General features: G+C 42.3%; 1 protein-coding gene across 1 annotated transcript in view; it reads left to right on the top strand.

Moving 5' to 3' along the window:
- Positions 1 to 18,733, top strand: part of LOC139747134 (glutamate receptor ionotropic, delta-2-like) — a 111,940-nt gene that overhangs the window by 9,805 nt on the left and 83,402 nt on the right. The window contains exon 4 of the mRNA XM_071659051.1: positions 10,016 to 10,109. Within this exon, the coding sequence (XP_071515152.1) occupies positions 10,016 to 10,109 (94 nt within the window). The remainder of the gene's footprint in view (positions 1 to 10,015; positions 10,110 to 18,733) is intronic.

Genomic DNA, 18,733 nt, shown 5'->3' with positions numbered 1-18,733 from the left:
GTAGTTTCTACTCCTTCCTTAGCTTTTGTCCTCTCACTAACCACTGACCTTACTCCCAAGACTTTCCCAACACCTTCTTCCCCTACCCTTGAGCTTTATTTCACAGAGCGAAAACATCCAGGTTCCTTTCCTCAAATGTACTACCAATCTCACCTTTCTACTCATCTTGGTTACATCCCCACACATTCAGACAACCCAATCTGAGCCTTCGAGGAGACGAGCACTCCCGCGTACTCCTCAGTCTGTTTCCCCTTTTAGAAATTTGAATACAAGGAGGGAGGTGGGGGTTCCAACCCCGCTCCCACCCCCTTTAGTTGCCTTCTACGACACGCGAAGAATTCATGGGAAGCATTCTTTCTTCCTATTCCCAGGGATCCCTATAAAGATGCTTGTAGCATGAAAAGCGTGGGAGGTGGGCAGAATAGAAAGGGTAGTGAGTGGTGGGATGAAGAAGTAAGATTATTAGTGAAAGAGAAGAGAAAGGCATTTTGGACAATTTTTGTAGGGAAATGATGCAAATGAGTGGGAGATGTATAAAAAGAAAGAGGCAGGAGGTCAAGAGAAAAGTGCAAGAGGTGAAAAAGAGGGCAAATGGGAGTTGGGGTGTGAGAGTATCATTAAATTTTAGGGAGAATAAAAAGATGTTTTGGAAGGAGGTAAATAAAGTGCGTAAGACAAGGGAACAAATGGAAAACTTCAGTGAAGGGGGCTAATGGGGAGGTGATAACATGTCGTGGTGATGTGAGAAGGAGATGGAGCGAGTATTTTGAAGGTTTGTTGAATGTGTTTGATGATAGAGTGGCAGATATATGGTGTTTTGGTCGAGGTGGTGTGCAAAGTGAAAGGATTAGGGAGAATGATTTGGTAAACAGAGAGGAGGTAGTAAAAGCTTTACGGAAGGTGAAAGCCGGCAAAGCAGTGAGTTTGGATGATATTGCAGTGGAACTTATCAAAAAAGGGGGTGACTGTATTGTTGACTGGTTGGTAAGGTTATTTAATGTATGCATGACTCACGGTGAGGTGCCTGAGGATTGGCGGAATGCATGCATAGTGCCATTGTACAAAGGCAAAGGGGATAAAAGTGAGTGCCCAAATTACAGAGGTATAAGTTTGTTGAGTATTCTCTGGAAATGATATGGGAAGGTATTGATTGAGAGGGCGATGGCATGTACAGAGCATCAGATTGGGGAAGAGCAGTGTGGTTTCAGAAGTGGTAGAGGATGTGTGGATCAGGTGTTTGCTTTGAAGAATGGATGTGGGAAATGCTTAGAAAAGCAAATGGATTTGTATGTAGCATTCATGGATCTGGAGAAGGCATATGATAGAGTTGATAAAGATGCTCTTTGGAAGGTATTACGAATATATAGTGTGGGAGGCAAGTTGTTAGAAGCAGTGAAAAGTTTTTAATGAGGATGTAAAGCATGTGTACGTGTAGGAAAAGAGGAAAGTGATTGGTTTCCAGTGAATGTAGGTTTGCGGCAGGGGTGTGTGATGTCTCCATGGTTGTTTGATTTGTTTATGGATGGGGTTGTTAAGGGGGTGAATGCAAAAGTTTTGGAAAGAGGGGCAAGTATGCAATCTGTTGTGGATGACAGCTTGGGAAGTAGTCAGTTGTTGCTCGCTGATGATACAGTGCTGGTGCCTGATTCGGAGAGAAACTGCAGAAGCTGATGACTGAGTTTGGTAAAGCGTGTGACATAAGAAAGATGAGAGTAAATGTAAATAAGAGTAAGGTTATTAGGTACAGTAGGGTTGAGGGTCAAGTCAATCGGGAGGTAAGTTTGAATGGAGAGAAACTGGAGGAAGTGAAGTGTTTTAGATATCTGGGAGTGGATGGAACCATGGAAGCGGAAGTGAATCATAGGATGGGGGAGGGGGCGAAAGTTCTGGGAGCGTTGAAGAATACGGGGAAGTCGAGAACGTTATCTTGGAAAGCAAAAATGGGTATGTTTGAAGGAATAGTGGTTCCAACAATGATATATGGTTGCGAGACAAGGGATATAGATAGAGTTGTGCGGAGGAGGGTGGATGTGCTGGAAATGAAATGTTTGAGAACAATATGTGGTGTGAGGTGGTTTGACCTAGTAAGTAATGAAAGGGGAAGAGAGATGTGTGGTGGTAAAAAGAGTGTAGTTTAGTGAGCAGAAGAGGGTGATTTGAAATGGTTTGGTCTCATGGAGAGGATGAGTGAGGAAATATTGACTAGAGGATATATGTGTCAGAGTTGGAGGGAACGGGGAGAAGTGGGAGACCAAATTGGAGGTGGAAAGATGGGGTGAAAAAGATTTTGAGCGATCGAGGCCTGAACATGCAGGAACGTGAAAGGCGTGCAAGGAATAGAGTGACTTGGAACGATATGGTATACTGGGGTCGACGTGCTGTCAATGGATTGAACCAGGGCATGTGAAGCGTCTGGGGTAAACCATGGAAAGTTTTGTGGGGACTTGATGTGGAAAGGGAGCTGTGGTTTCGGTGCATGATACATGTCAACTAAAGGCTGAGTGTGAACGAATGTAGCCTTTGTTGTCTTCCTAGCCCTACCTCGCGCACATGCGGGGGAGGGGGATGTTCATTTTATGTGTGGCGGGGTAGCGACGAAAATGAATAAGGGCAGACAGTATGAATTACGTAAATGTGTATATGTGTATATGTCTGTGTGTGTATATGCATGTATACGTTGAGGTGCATAGGTATGTATATTTCCGTTTGTGGACGTGTATGTCTATACATGTGTGTGTGGGTTGGTTGGGCCATTCTTTCGGCGAAGTAAATATATATATATATATATATATATATATATATATATATATATATATATATAAATATATTTACTTTTTTTTGCTTTGTCGCTGTCTCCCGTGTTTGCGAGGTAGCGCAAGGAAACAGACGAAAGAAATGGCCCAACCCACCCCCATACACATGTATATACATACGTGTCCACACACGCAAATATACATACCTACACAGCTTTCCATGGTTTACCCCAGACGCTTCACATGCCCTGATTCAATCCACTGACAGCACGTCAACCCCGGTATACCACATCGATCCAATTCACTCTATTCCTTGCCCTCCTTTCACCCTCCTGCATGTTCAGGCCCCGATCACACAAAATCTTTTTCACTCCATCTTTCCACCTCCAATTTGGTCTCCCTCTTCTCCTCGTTCCCTCCACCTCCGACACATATATCCTCTTGGTCAATCTTTCCTCACTCATTCTCTCCATGTGCCCAAACCATTTCAAAACACTCTCTTCTGCTCTCTCAACCTCGCTCCTTTTATTTCCACACATCTCTCTTACCCTTACGTTACTTACTCGATCAAACAACCTCACACCACACATTGTCCTCAAACATCTCATTTCCAGCACATCCACTCTCCTGCGCACAACTCTATCCATAGCCCACGCCTCGCAACCATACAAAATTGTTGGAACCACTATTCCTTCAAACATACCCATTTTTGCTTTCCGAGATAATGTTCTCGACCTCCACACATTCTTCAAGGCTCCCAGGATTTTCGCCCCCTTCCCCACCCTATGATCCACTTCCGCTTCCATGGTTCCATCCGCTGCCAGATCCACTCCCAGATATCTAAAACACTTTACGTTTTCCAGTTTTTCTCCATTCAAACTTACCTCCCAATTGACTTGACCCTCAACCCTACTGTACCTAATAACCTTGCTCTTATTCACATTTACTCTTAACTTTCTTCTTTCACATACTTTACCAAACTCAGTCACCAGCTTCTGCAGTTTCTCACATGAATCAGCCACCAGCCCTGTATCATCAGCGAACAACAACTGACTCACTTCCCAAGCTCTCTCATCCCCAACAGACTTCATACTTGCCCCTCTTTCCAAAACTCTTGCATTCACCTCCCTAACAACCCCATCCATAAACAAATTAAACAACCATGGAGACATCACACACCCCTAACGCAAACCAACATTCACTGAGAACCAATCACTTTCCTCTCTTCTTATACGCACACATGTCCTGCATCCTCGATAAAAAGTTTTCACTGCTTCTAACAACTTGCTTCCCATACCATATATTCTTAGTATCTTCCACAGAGCATCTCTATCAACTCTATCATATGCCTTCTCCAGATCCATGTATGCTACATACAAATCCATTTGGTTTTCTAAATATTTCTCTTATACATCAAAGCAAACACGCGATCCACACATCCTCTACCACTTCTGAAACCACACTGCTCTTCCCCAATCTGATGCTCTGTACATGCCTTCACCCTCTCAATCAATACCCTCCCATATAATTTACCAGGAATGCTCAATAAACTTATGCCTCTGTAATTTGATTACTCACTTTTATCCCCTTTTCCTTTGTACAGTGGCACTATACAAGCATTCCGCCAATCCTCAGGCACGTCATCAGGGGTCATACATACATCAAATAACCTCACCAAGCAGCCAACAATACAGTCACCCGCTTTTTTAATAAATTCATTCAAACCCGCTGCCTTGCCGGCTTTCATCTTCCTCAAAGGTTTTACTGCTTCTCTGTTTACCAAATCATTCTCCCTAACCCTCTCATTTTGCACACCAACTCGACCAAAACACCCTAAATCTGCCACTCTATCATTAAACATATTCAACAAACCTTCAAAATAGTCACTTCATCTTCTCGCATCACCACTACTTGTTTTATATATATATATATATATATATATATATATATATATATATATATATATATATATATATATATATATATATATATATATATATATATATATATATATATATTGTGCTCTAATCCTGGGGATAAGGGAGAAAGTATACTTCCAACGCATTTCTCATTTCTCACGTGTCGTAGAAGGCGACTAAATGGGACTTGAGCGGGGTGCTAGAAACCCTCCCCTCCTTGTATCTTAACTTTTTAAAAGGGAAAACAGAAGAAGGAGTCAGGCGGGGAGTGCTCATCATTCTCGAAGGCTCAGATTCGGGTGTACAAATGTGTACGGATGAAACCAAGATGAGAAAAAAGAAGAGGTAGGTAATATGTTTGATGAAACGAACCTAGATGTTTTGGCTCTGAGTGAAACGAGGCTCAAAGGTAAAAGGGAAGAGTGGTTTGGGAATGTCTCGGGAGTAAAGTCAGGGGTTAGTGAGAGGACAAGAGCAAGGGAAGGAGTAGCACTACTCCTGAAACAGGATTGGTGGGAATATGTGATTGAGTGTAAGAAAGTAAACTCTAGGTTGATATGGGTAAAACTGAAAGTGGATGGAGAGAGATGGGTGATTATTGGTGCATATGCACCTGGGCATGAGAAGAATGATCATGAGAGGCAAGTGTTTTGGGAGCAGCTGAGTGAGTGTGTTAGTAGTTTTGATGCACGAGACCGGGTTATAGTGATGGTTGATTTTAATGCAAAGGTGAGGAATGTGGCAGTTGAGGGAATAATTGGTGTACATGGGGTGTTCAGTGTTGTAAATGGAAATGGTGAGGAGCTTGTAGATTTGTGTGCTGGAAATGAAATAGTGACTAGGAATATCTTGTTTAAAAAGAGAGATATACATAAGTATACCTATGTAAGTAGGAGAGATGAGCAGAGAGCGTTATTGGAATACGTGTTATTTGATGGGCGTGCGAAAGAGAGACTTTTAGATGTTAATGTATTGACAGGTGCAATTGGAGGGATGTCTGATAATTATCTTGTGGAGGCAAAGGTGAAGATTTTTAGAGGTTTTCAGAAAAGAAGAGAGAATGGCGGAGTGAAGAGAGTGGTTATAGTAAGTGAGCTTAGGAAGGAGACTTTTGTAAGTAAGTACTTGGAGAGACTTAATGCAGAATGGTAAAAGGTGAGAGCAAAGGACGTAAGGGGAGAGGGGGAGGAATGGGATGTATTTAGGGAAGCAGTGATGGCTTAGGCAAAAGATGCTTGTGACATGAGAAGCGTGGGAAATGGGCAGATTAAAAAGGTTAGTGAGTGGTGGGATGAAGAAGTAAGATTATTAGCGAAAGACAGGAGAAAGGCATTTGACCAAGTTTTGGAGGGAAATAGTGCAATTGACTGGGAAATGTATAAAAGAAAGATGCAGGAAGTCAAGAGAAAGATGCAAGAGGTGAAAAAGAGGGGAATTGAGAGTTGGGGTGAGAGAGTATCATCAAATTTTAGGGAAAATAAAAAGATGTTTTGGAAGGCGGTAAAGAAAGTGCGTGAGACAAGAGAATGGGGGCAAATGTTGAGGTGATAACAAGTAGTGGGGATGTGAGAAGGAGATGGAGTGAGTATTTTGAATGTTTGTTGAATGTGTTAGATGATTGAGTGCCATATATAGGGTGTTTTGGTCCAGGTGGTACGTAAAGTGAGAGGGTTAGGGAGAATGATTTGGTGAATAGAGAAGAGGTAGTAAAAGCTTTGCGGATGATGAAAGCTGGCAAGGCAGCGGCTTTGGATGGTATTGCAGTGGAAGTTATAAAAAAGAGGGTGACTGTGGTGTTGACTGGTCGGTACGGATATTTAATGTATGTATGACTCACGGTGAGGTGCCTGAGGATTGGCGGAATGCATGCATAATGCCATTGTAGAAAGGCAAAGGGGATAATGGTGAGTGCTGAAATTACAGAGGTACAAGTTTGTTGAGTATTCCTGGGAAATTGATTGAGAGGGTGAAGGCATGTACATAGCATCAGATTGGGGAAGGGCAGTGTGGTTTCAGAAGTGGTAGAGGATGTGTGGATCAGGTGTTTGCTTTGAAGAATGAATGTGAAAAATACTTAGAAACACGAATGGATTTGGATTTAGCATTAATGGATCTGGAGAAGGCATATGATAGAGTTGATAAAGATGATCTGTGGAAGGTATTAAGATTATATTGTGTAGGAGGCAAGTTGTTAGAAGCAGTGAAATGTTTTGTCGAGGATGTAAGGCATGGGCACGAATAGGAAGAGAGGAAAGTGATTGGTTCTCAGTGAATGTCGGTTTGGGGCAGAAGTGCGTGATGTCTCAATGGTTTTTTTATTTGTTTCTGGATTGGGGTTGTTAGAGTTTTGAGAGAGGGGCAAGTGTGCAGTCTGTTGTGGGTGAGAGAGCTTGGGAAGTGAGTCAGTTGTTGTTCGCTGATGATACAGCGCTTTTGGCTGATTCGGTTGAGAAACTGCAGAAGGTGATGACTGAGTTTGGTAAAGTGTGTGAAAGAAGAAAGCTGAGAGTAAATGTGAATAAGACCAAGGCAATTAGGTACAGTAGGGTTGAGTGAGAAGTCAATTGGAAGGTAAGTTTGAATGGAGAAAAACTGGAGGAAGTGAAGTGTTTTAGATATCTGGGAGTGGATTTGGCTGCGGATGGAATCATGGAAGCGGAAGTAAGTCACAGGGTGGGGGAGGGGGTGAAAGTTCTCAGGGCGTTGAAAAATGCGTGAAAGGCGAGAATATCATTTCGGAAAGCAAAAATTGGTACGTTTAAAGGAATTGTGGGTGTGTTCCTTCAAACATATCCATTTTTGCTTTCCGAGATAATGTTCTTGCCTTCCACACATTCTTCAACGCTCCCAGAACCTTTGCCCCCCGCCTACCCTGTGACTCACTGCTCTTCCATGGTTCCATCCGCTTCCAAATCCATTCCCAGATATCTATAACACTTCACTTCCTGCAGTTTTTCTCCATCCAAAGTTACCTCCCAGTTGAATTTTTTCTCAACCTTGCTTTACCTAATAATCTTGCTCTTACTCACATTTACTCTCAGTTTTCTTCTTTCACACACTTTATCAAACTCAGTCACCAGCTTCTGCAGTTTCTCACCTGAATCAGCCATCAGTGATGTATCGTCAGGGAACAAGAAATGACTCACTTCCCAAGCCCTCTCATCTACAACAGACTGCGTACTTGCCCCTCTCTTCAAAACTCTTGCATTCACCTCCTTAACAACCACATCCATAAACAAATATAATAACCATGGAGACATCACGCACCCCTGCCGTAAACCGACATTCACTTGGAACCAGTCGCTTTCCTCTCTTGCTTTTCGTACATATGCCTTACATCCTAGATAAAAACTTCTCACTGCATCTAGCAACCTGCTTCCCACACCATATACGCGTAATTCCTTCCACCGTGCATCTCAATCAACTCTATCATATGCCTTCTGCAGGTCCATAAATGCTACACACAAAGTATTTCTCTCATACATTCTTCAAAGCAAACACCTGATACACACATCCTGCACCACTTCTGAAACCACACTCTTCTTCTCCAGTCTAATGGTGTGTACATGCCCTCACCCTCTCAATTAAAACCCTCCCATATCATTTCACAGAAATAATCAACAAACTCATACTTCTGTAATTTGGACACTCACCTTTACCCCCTTTGCCTTTGTACAATGGCTATGCATGAATTCTGCCAATCCTGCGGCAGTTCACTATGAGCCATACATGCATTGAATATCGTCACAAACCGGACAAGAACACAGTCACCACCTTTTCATTTTATAAATTCCACTGCAGTGCCATCCAAACCTGCTTCCTTGCCAGCTTTCATCTTCCGCAAAGCTTTCACTACCTGTTCTTTGTTTACCAAACCATTCTCCCTGACCCTCTCACTTCGCACACCACCTCGACCAAAACACCCTATATCTGCCAATGTATCATCTAACACATTCAACAAATCTTCAAAATACTCACTCCATCTCCTTCTCACATCACCACTTGTTGATATTACTTCCCCATTAACCCCCTTCACAGATGTTACTATTTGTTCTATTGGCTTACGCACTTTATTTACCTCCTTCCAAAGCATCTTTTTATTCTCCCTAAAATCAAATGATATTCATCTCACTCCATCTCTCATTTGCCATCTTTTTAACCTCTTGCATCTTTCTCTTGACCTCCTGCCTCTTACTTTTATACATCTCCCAATCATTTGCACTATTTCACTGCAAAACTCGGACAAATGCCTCTCTCTTCTCTTTCGCTAATCATCTTACTTCTTCATGCCACCACTCACGACCCTTTTTGATCTGCCCACCTCCTACGCTTTTCATGCCACAAGCATCTTTTGCGCAAGCCATCATTGCTTCCCTAAATACATCCCATTCCTCCTCCACTCCCCTTATGTCCTTTGCTCTCACCTATTTCCGTTCTGCACTCAGTCTCTCCTGGTACTTCCTCACACAAGCGTCTTTCCCAAGTTCCCTTACTCTCACCACTCTCTTCGCCCCAACATTTTCTTTTCTGAAAACTTCTACAAATCTTCACCTTCGCCTCTATAAGATAATGATCAGACATCCCTCCAGTTGCACCTCTCAGCACATTAACATCGAAAACTCTTTATTTCACGCGCCTATCAATCAACACGTAATGAAATAACGCTGTCTGGCCATCTCTCCTACTTTCATAACTATATTTATGTATATCTCTCTTTTTAAACCATGTTTTCCCATATATGTATATATATATATATATATATATATATATATATATATATATATATATATATATATATATATATATATATATATATAGAGAGAGAGAGAGAGAGAGAGAGAGAGAGAGAGAGAGATAGAGAGAGAGAGAGAGAGAGAGAGAGATGCTGTGTGTGTGTGCTTAGAGATCAGGGTAAACCATGGAAAGGTCTGAGGGGCTAGATGTTGATAGGGAACTATGGTTTCGGTGCATTATACATGATAGCTTTAGAATGGATTTAAGCGAATGCTTTCTTCTTCTGGTCCTGGCGCTACCTCGCTAACGCAGGTCTCAGCTACCATATAAAATAGGGACATATGAAATATAGAACAATTGCGTGTTGGTAACGTAATAATAACTGTTTACCTGGACGCACAACAGTGTGATTCACTTGTGTAGCATAAATCCATTTACATCAGCATCCTTTTTATAACATTGAATTTTTTCAGAAATGAAGATGTATAATTATCTATTGGACAACGAGAGGGAAAATAACCTGTTATTACTTATGAAACAAGAGGCTGTCGTCTCTATTCTATATTGTCCTTGTATCATTACTTTCTTCACAACCCATGTTTACGTCAGGTTTGTCTTGGTTGACTGGACGCTGGAGCACATGAGGGCCCTCACGATGACAAAGAACGGAAAGAAAACTGAACATATCGTGGGAGCGGTAAAGGTAAGGTAAACATATCCCTTACAGTGAAGCAGGGGAAATGTCTAGGAGGTGTACAAGAGGAAGCTGCAAGAGGTCAAGAGTATGGTGTAGGGTTTGAAAAAGAGGGCAAATGAGGCTTTGGTTAGCAAGTATTAGTAAATTCAGTTAGAATAAGATGTTTCGGAAGGAAGTTAATAATATGCAAAAGATAAGAGAAGTGGGAGCATTGCTGAAGGGGGCAAGGGTGGGGGGTGGTAACAGGTAGTTATGATATGAGTAGATGGAATGAATATTTTGAAGGACGGTTGAATGTATTTGATGATATGATGTTAAATGTAGGGTGCTTGGGTAGGGGTGGTGTGCGAAGTGAGTCATGGAAATTGTTTTGATAAAGAGAGAAGATATGGTAAAAGTCTTACGTAACAGAAGATGTGGAGGACGGCTAGAGCGTATGGCACTGTTGTTGAATTTCTTAAGAAAGAGGGTAACTGCGCTGCTCATAGGTTGTTAAGGATATTCAACGTATGTATGGAATCGTGGTGAGGTGCCCGAGGATTCGTGGAATGCATGCATAGTGCCATTGTACAAAGGTAAAGGGGATAAAGGTGAGTGTTCAAATTACAGAGGTATAAGTTTGTTGAGTATTCCTGGGAAATCATATAGGAGGGTATTGATTGAGATGGTGAATGCATGAACAGATGCTTGTGGCATGAGAAGCGTGGGAGGTGGGCAGATTAGAAAGGGCAGTGAGTGGTGGGATGAATAAGTAAAATTATTAGTGAAGGAACAGAGGAATTTGGACTATTTTTGCATGGAACAGTGCAAAAGACTGGGAAATGTATAAAAGAAAGAGGCAGGAGGTCAAGAGAAAGGTGCAAGAGGTGAAAAGGAAGGCAAATGAGAGATTGAGTGCAGAATGGAAAAAGGTGAGAGCAAATGACGTAAGAGAAGTGGGTGAGGAACGGTATGTACTTGGGGAAGCAGTGATGGCTTTGCGCAAAAGATGCCTGTGGCATGTGAATGGTGAGAGGTGGGCAGATTGGAAAGGGTAGCGATTGGTGAAATGAAGAAGTAAGATTGTTAGTGAAGGAGAAGACAGAGTCATTTGGACGATTTTTGCAGGGAATAGTGCAAATGACTGGGAGATGTATAAAAGGAAGAGGCAGGAGGTCAAGAGAAAGGTGCAAGAGGTGAAAAGGAGGGCAAATAAGAGTTGGGGTGAAAGAGTATCGTTAAATTTTAGGGAGAATAAAAAGATGTTTTAAAAGGGGGTAATTAAGTTCGTAAGACAAGAGAACAAATGGTAATATCGTTGAAGGGGGCAAATGTGAAGGTAAAAACGAATAATGGTAAAGTGAGAAGGAGATAGAGTGTGTATTTTGAAGGTTTGTTGAATGTGTTTGATGATAGAGTGGCAGATATAGAGTGTTTTGGTCGAGGTGGTGTGCGAAGTGAGAAGGTGAGGGAGAATGGTTTGGTAAACAAAGAAGAGGTACTGAAAGCTTTGCGGAAGATGAAAGCCGTCAAGGAGGAGGGTTTGGATGGTATTACAGTTGAGAAATAAAAAAAGAGGGTGACTGTGTTGTTGACTGGTTGGTGAGGATATTCAATGCATGTATGGTTCATGGTAAAGTGCCTGAGGATTGGTGGAATGCATGCATAGTGCCATTGTACAAAGGCAAAGGGGATAAAGGTGAGTGTTCAAATTACAGAGGTATAAGTTCGTTGAGTATTCCTGGGAAATTATATGGGAGGGTATTGATTGAGGGGGTCAAGGCATGTACAGCGCATCAAATTGGGGAAGAGCAGTGTGGTTTCAGAATTGGTAGAGGATGGGTGGATCAGGCGTTTGCTCTGAAGAATGTATGTGAGAAATACTTAGAAAAACAAATGGGTTATAATGTAGCACTTACAGATTTGGAGAAGGCATATGATAGAGTTGAAAGAGTATACGGTGTGGGAGGCAAGTTGCTAGAAGCAGTGGAAAGTTTTTGTCGAGGATGCAAGACGTTTGTACGAGCAGGAAGAGAGGAAACTGATTGGTTCTCAGTGAATGTAGGTTTACGGCAGGGGTGGTGATGTCTCCATGGTTGTCTAATTTGTTTATGGATGTGGTTGTTAGGGAGATGAATGCAAAAATTTTGGAGAGAGGGGCAAGTATGCAGTCTGTTGTGGATGAGAGGGCTTGGGAAATGGGTCAGTTGTTGTTCGCTGATGATACAGCGCTGGTGGCTGATTCGGGTAAAAAACTGCAGAAGCTGGTGATGGAGTTTGGTAAAGTGTGTTAAAGAAGAAAGCTGAGAGTAGATGTGAATAAGAGCAAGGTTATTAGGTTTAGTAGGGTTGAGGGACAAGTCAATTGGGTGGTAAGTTTGAATGGAGAAAAACCGGAGGAAGTGAAGTCTTTAGTTTTCTGAGAGTGGATTTAGCAGCGGATGGAACCATGAAAGCGGAAGTGAGTCACAGGGTAGAGGGAGGGGGGCGAAAGTTCTTAGAGCGTTGAAAAATGTGTGGAAGACGAGAACAATATCTCGGAAAACAAAAGTGGGTATGTTTGAAGGAATAGTGGTTCCAACAATGTTATATAGTTGTGAGGCGTGGGCTATAGATAGGACTCTGCGGAGAAGGGTGGATGTGCTGGAAATCAGATGTTTGAGGACAGTATGTGGTGTGAGAGGTTTGATCGAGTTAGTAATGAAAGGGTAAGAGAGATATGTGGTAATAAAAAGAGTTTGGTTGAGAGAGCAGAAGAGGGTGTATTAAGATGGTTAGGTCACTTGGAGAGAATGAATGAGTAAAGATTGACCAAGGGGATATATGAGTCAGTGGTGGAGGGAACGAGAAGTGGGAGACTAAAGTGGAGGTGAAAGGATGAATTGAAAAAGATTTTGAGTGATCGTGGCCTGAACATGCAGGAGGGTGAAAGGCGTACAAGGAATAGAGTGAACTGGACCGATGTGGTATACCGTGGTCGACGTGCTGTCAATGGATTGAACCAGGGCATGTGAAGCGTCTGGGGTAAATCATGGAAAGTTTTGTGGGACCTAGATGTGGAAAGGTAGCTGTGGTTTCGGTGCATTATACATGACACCTAGAGACTGAGTGTGAACGAATGTGGCCTTTGTTGTCCTTTCTTTGCGCTACCTCGCGCGCGTGCAGTTTGAGGAAGTTGTCATTTTATGTATGGCGGGGTGGCAACGGGAATGAATAAAGGCAGGAAGAATGAATCATGTGCATGTGTATATATGTATATGTCTGTGTATGTATATATATGTATACATTAAGATGTATACGTCTGTATTTATGCGTGTGTGAACGTGTATGTATATAAATACATGTGTATGTGGGTGTGTTGTGCCATTTTTACCTGTTTCCTTGCGCTACCTCCACATACACATGTATATTTATACACGTACACACACGCACATATACATATCTATACATTTCAACATACACATATATATACATAACCAGATATATATATATATATATATATATATATATATATATATATATATATATATATATATATATATATATATATATATATATATATATATATATATATATATATATATATATATATATATATATATATATATATGAATATATATATATTTTCTTTCTTTTTTTTTCATACTATTTGCCATTTCCCACGTTAGCGAGGTAGCGTTAAGAACAGAGAACTGGGCCTTATATATATCTATTTTATTTTCTATTTTGCTTTGTCGCTGTCTACCGCGTTTGCGAGGTAGTGCAAGGAAAGAGACGAAAGAAACCCCCATACACATGTATATACATACACGTCCACACACGCAAATATACATACCTATACATCTCAATGTACACATATATATACACACACAGACACATACATATATACCCATGCACACAATTCACACTGACTGCCTTTATTCATTCCCATCGCCACCTCGCCACACATGGAATACCATCCCCCTCCCCCCTCATATGTGCGAGGTAGCGCTAGGAAAAGACAACAAATGCCTCATTCGTTCACACTCAGACTCTAGATGTCATGCAATAATGCCCGAAACCACAGCTCCCTTTCCTCATCCAGGCTCCACACAACTTTCCATGGTTTACCCCAGACGCTTCACATGCCCTGATTCAATCCACTGACAGCACGTCAACCCTTGTATACCACATCGATCCAATTCACTCTATTCCTTGCCCGCCTTTCACCCTCCTGCATGTTCAGGCCCCGATCACTCAAAATCTTTTTCACTCCATCTTTCCACCTCTAATTTGGTCTCCCACTTCTCCTCGTTCCCTCCACCTCCGACACATATATCCTCTTGGTCAATCTTTCCTCACTCATTCTCTCCATGTGCCCAAACCATTTCAAAACACCCTCTTCTGCTCTCTCAACCACGCTCTCTTTATTTCCACACATCTCTCTTGTATTAACTTTCTAAAATGGGAAACAGAAGAAGGAGTCACGCGGGGAGTGCTCATCCTCCTCGAAGGCTCAGAGTGGGGTGCCTAAATGTGTGTGGATGTAACCAAGATGTGAAAAAAGGAGAGATAGGTAGTATGTTTGAGGAAAGGAACCTGGATGTTTTGGCTCTGAGTGAAACGAAGCTCAAGGGTAAAGGGGAAGAGTGGTTTGGGAATGTCTGGGGAGTAAAGTCAGGGGTTAGTGAGAGGACAAGAGCAAGGGAAGGAGTAGCAATACTCCTGAAACAGGAGTTGTGGAAGTATGTTATAGAATGTAAGAAAGTAAATTCTCGATTAATATGGGTAAAACTGAAAGTTGATGGAGAGAGGTGGGTGATTATTGGTGCATATGCACCTGGGCATGAGAAGAAAGATCATGAGAGGCAAGTGTTTTGGGAGCAGCTGAATGAGTGTGTTAGTGGTTTTGATGCACGAGACCGGGTTATAGTGATGGGTGATTTGAATGCAAAGGTGAGTAATGTGGCAGTTGAGGGAATAATTGGTATACATGGGGTGTTCAGTGTTGTAAAAGGAAATGGTGAAGAGCTTGTAGATTTATGTGCTGAAAAAGGACTGATGATTGGGAATACCTGGTTTAAAAAGCGAGATATACATAAGTATACTTATGTAAGTAGGAGAGATGGCCAGAGAGCGTTATTGGATTACGTGTTAATTGACAGGCGTGCGAAAGAGAGACTTTTGGATGTTAATGTGCTGAGAGGTGCAACTGGAGGGATGTCTGATCATTTTCTTGTGGAGGCTAAGGTGAAGATTTGTATGGGTTTTCAGAAAAGAAGAGTGAATGTTGGGGTGAAGAGGGTGGTGAGAGTAAGTGAGCCTGGGAAGGAGACCTGTGTGAGGAAGTACCAGGAGAGACTGAGTACAGAATGGAAAAAGGTAAGAACAATGGAAGTAAGGGGAGTGGGGGAGGAATGGGATGTATTTAGGGAATCAGTGATGGATTGCGCAAAAGATGCTTGTGGCATGAGAAGAGTGGGAGGTGGGTTGATTAGAAAGGGTAGTGAGTGGTGGGATGAAGAAGTAAGAGTATTAGTGAAAGAGAAGAGAGAGGCATTTGGACGATTTTTGCAGGGAAAAAATGCAATTGAGTGGGAGATGTATAAAAGAAAGAGACAGGAGGTCAAGAGAAAGGTGCAAGAGGTGAAAAAAAGGGCAGATGAGAGTTGGGGTGAGAGGGTATCATTAAACCATAGGGAGAATAAAAAGATGTTCTGGAAGGAGGTAAATAAAATGCGTAAGACAAGGGAGCAAATGGGAACTTCAGTGAAGGGCGCAAATGGGGAGGTGATAACAAGTAGTGGTGATGTGAGAAGGAGATGGAGTGAGTATTTTGAAGGTTTGTTGAATGTGTTTGATGATAGAGTGGCAGATATAGGGTGTTTTGTTCGAGGTGGTGTGCAAAGTGAGAGGGTTAGGGAAAATGATTTGGTAAACAGAGAAGAGGTAGTGAAAGCTTTGCGGAAGATGAAAGCCGGCAAGGCAGCAGGTTTGGATGGTATTGCAGTGGAATTTATCAAAAAAGGGGGTGACTGTATTGTTGACTGGTTGGTAAGGTTATTTAATGTATGTATGACTCATGGTGAGGTGCCTGAGGATTGGCGGAATGCGTGCATAGTGCCATTGTACAAAGGCAAAGGGGATAAGAGTGAGTGCTCAAATTACAGAGCTATAAATTTGTTGAGTATTCCTGGTAAATTATATGGGAGGGTATTGATTGAGCGGGTGAAGGCATGTACAGAGCATCAGATTGGGGAAGAGCAGTGTGGTTTCAGAAGTGGTAGAGGATGTGTGGATCAGGTGTTTGCTTTGAAGAATGTATGTGAGAAATATTTAGAAAAGCAAATGGATTTGTATGTAGCTTTTATGGATCTGGAGAAGGCATATGATAGAGTTGATAGAGATGCTCTGTGGAAGGTATTAAGAATATATGGTGTGGGAGGAAAGTTGTTAGAAGCAGTGAAAAGTTTTTATCGAGGATGTAAGGCATGTGCACGTGTAGGAAGAGAGGAAAGTGATTGGTTCTCAGTGAATGTAGGTTTGCGGCAGGGGTGTGTGATGTCTCCATGGTTGTTTAATTTGTTTATGGATGGGGTTGTTAGGGAGGTAAATGCAACAGTTTTGGAAAGAGGGGCAAGTATGAAGTCTGTTGAGGATGAGAGAGCTTGGGAAGTGAGTCAGTTGTTGTTCGCTGATGATACAGCGCTGGTGGCTGATTCATGTGAGAAACTGCAGAAGCTGGTGACTGAGTTTGGTAAAGTGTGTGAAAGAAGAAAGTTAAGAGTAAATGTGAATAAGAGCAAGGTTATTAGGTACAGTAGGGTTGAGGGTCAAGTCAATTGGGAGGTGAGTTTGAATGGAGAAAAACTGGAGGAAGTGAAGTGTTTTAGATATCTGGGAGTGGATCTGGCAGCGGATGGAACCATGGAAGCGGAAGTGGATCATAGGGTGGGGGAGGGGGCGAAAATTCTGAGGGCCTTGAAGAATGTGTGGAAGTCGAGAACATTATCTCGGAAAGCAAAAATGGGTATGTTTGAAGGAATAGTGGTTCCAACAATGTTGTATGGTTGCGAGACGTGGGCTATGGATAGAGTTGTGCGCAGGAGGATGGATGTGCTGGAAATGGGATGTTTGAGGACAATGTGTGGTGTGAGGTGGTTTGATCGAGTGAGTAACGTAAGGGTAAGAGAGATGTGTGGAAATAAAAAGAGCGTGGTTGAGAAAGCAGAAGAGGGTATTTTGAAGTGGTTTGGGCACATGGAGAGAATGAGTGAGGAAAGATTGACCAAGAGGATATATGTGTCGGAGGTGGAGGGAACGAGGAGAAGAGGGAGACCGAATTGGAGGTGGAAAGATGGAGTGAAAAAGATTTTGTGTGATCGGGGCCTGAACATGCAGGAGGGTGAAAGGAGTGCAAGGAATAGAGTGAATTGGAGCGATGTGGTATACCGGGTTGACGTGCTGTCAGTGGATTGAATCAAGGCATGTGAAACGTCTGGGGTAAACCATGGAAAGTTGTGTAGGTATGTATATTTGCGTGTGTGGACGTATGTATATGCATGTGTATGGGGGGGTTTGGGCCATTTCTTTCGTCTGTTTCCTTGCGCTACCTCGCAAACGCGGGAAACAGCGACAAAGTATAATAAAAATTAGAAATAATCTCTCTTACCCTTACATTACTTACTCGATCAAACCACCTCACACCACACATTGTCCTCAAACATCTCATTTCCAGCACATCCACCCTCCGGCGCACAACTCCATCCATAGCCCACGCCTCGCAACCATACAACATTGTTGGAACCATCCATTCCTTCAAACATAGCCATTTTTGCTTTCCGAGATAATGTTCTCGACTTCCACACATTCTTCAAGGCTCCCAGGATTTTTGCCCCCTCCCCCACCCTATGATTCACTTCCGCTTCCATGGTTCCATCCGCTGCCAGATCCACTCCCAGATATCTAAAACACTTTACTTCCTCCAGTTTTTCTCCATTCAAACTTACCTCCCAATTGACTTGACCCTCAACCCTACTGTACCCAATGACCTTGCTCTTATTTACATTTACTCTTAACTTTCTTCTTTCACGCACTTTACCAAACTCAGTCACCAGCTTCTGCAGTTTCTCACATGAATCAGCTACCAGCGCTGTATCATCAGCGAACAACAACTGACTCACTTCCCAAGCTCTCTCATCCCTAACAGACTTCATACTTGCCCCTCTTTCCAAAACTCTTGCATTCACCTCCCTAACAACCCCATCCATAAACAAATTAAACAACCATGGAGACATCACACACCCCTGCCGCAAACCTACATTCACTGAGAACCAATCACTTTCCTCTCTTCCTACACATACACATGCCTTACATCCTCGATAAAAACTTTTCACTGCTTCTAACAACTTGCCTCCCACACCATATATTCTTAATACCTTCAACGGGGCATCTCTATCAACTCTATCATATGCTTTCTCCAGATCCATAAATGCTACATACAAATCCATTTGCTTTTCTAAGTATTTCTGACATACATTCTTCAAAGCAAACACCTGATCCACACATCCTCTACCACTTCTGAAACCACACTGCTCTTCCCCAATCTGATGCTCTGTACATGCCTTCAACCTCTCAATCAATACCCTCCCATATAATTTACCAGGAATACT

Source organism: Panulirus ornatus, chromosome 67 (genome assembly GCF_036320965.1).
Source record: "Panulirus ornatus isolate Po-2019 chromosome 67, ASM3632096v1, whole genome shotgun sequence".
In the NCBI taxonomy this organism is placed as follows: Eukaryota; Metazoa; Arthropoda; class Malacostraca; order Decapoda; family Palinuridae; genus Panulirus; species Panulirus ornatus.
This window is presented reverse-complemented; position numbering and strand designations above follow the sequence as displayed.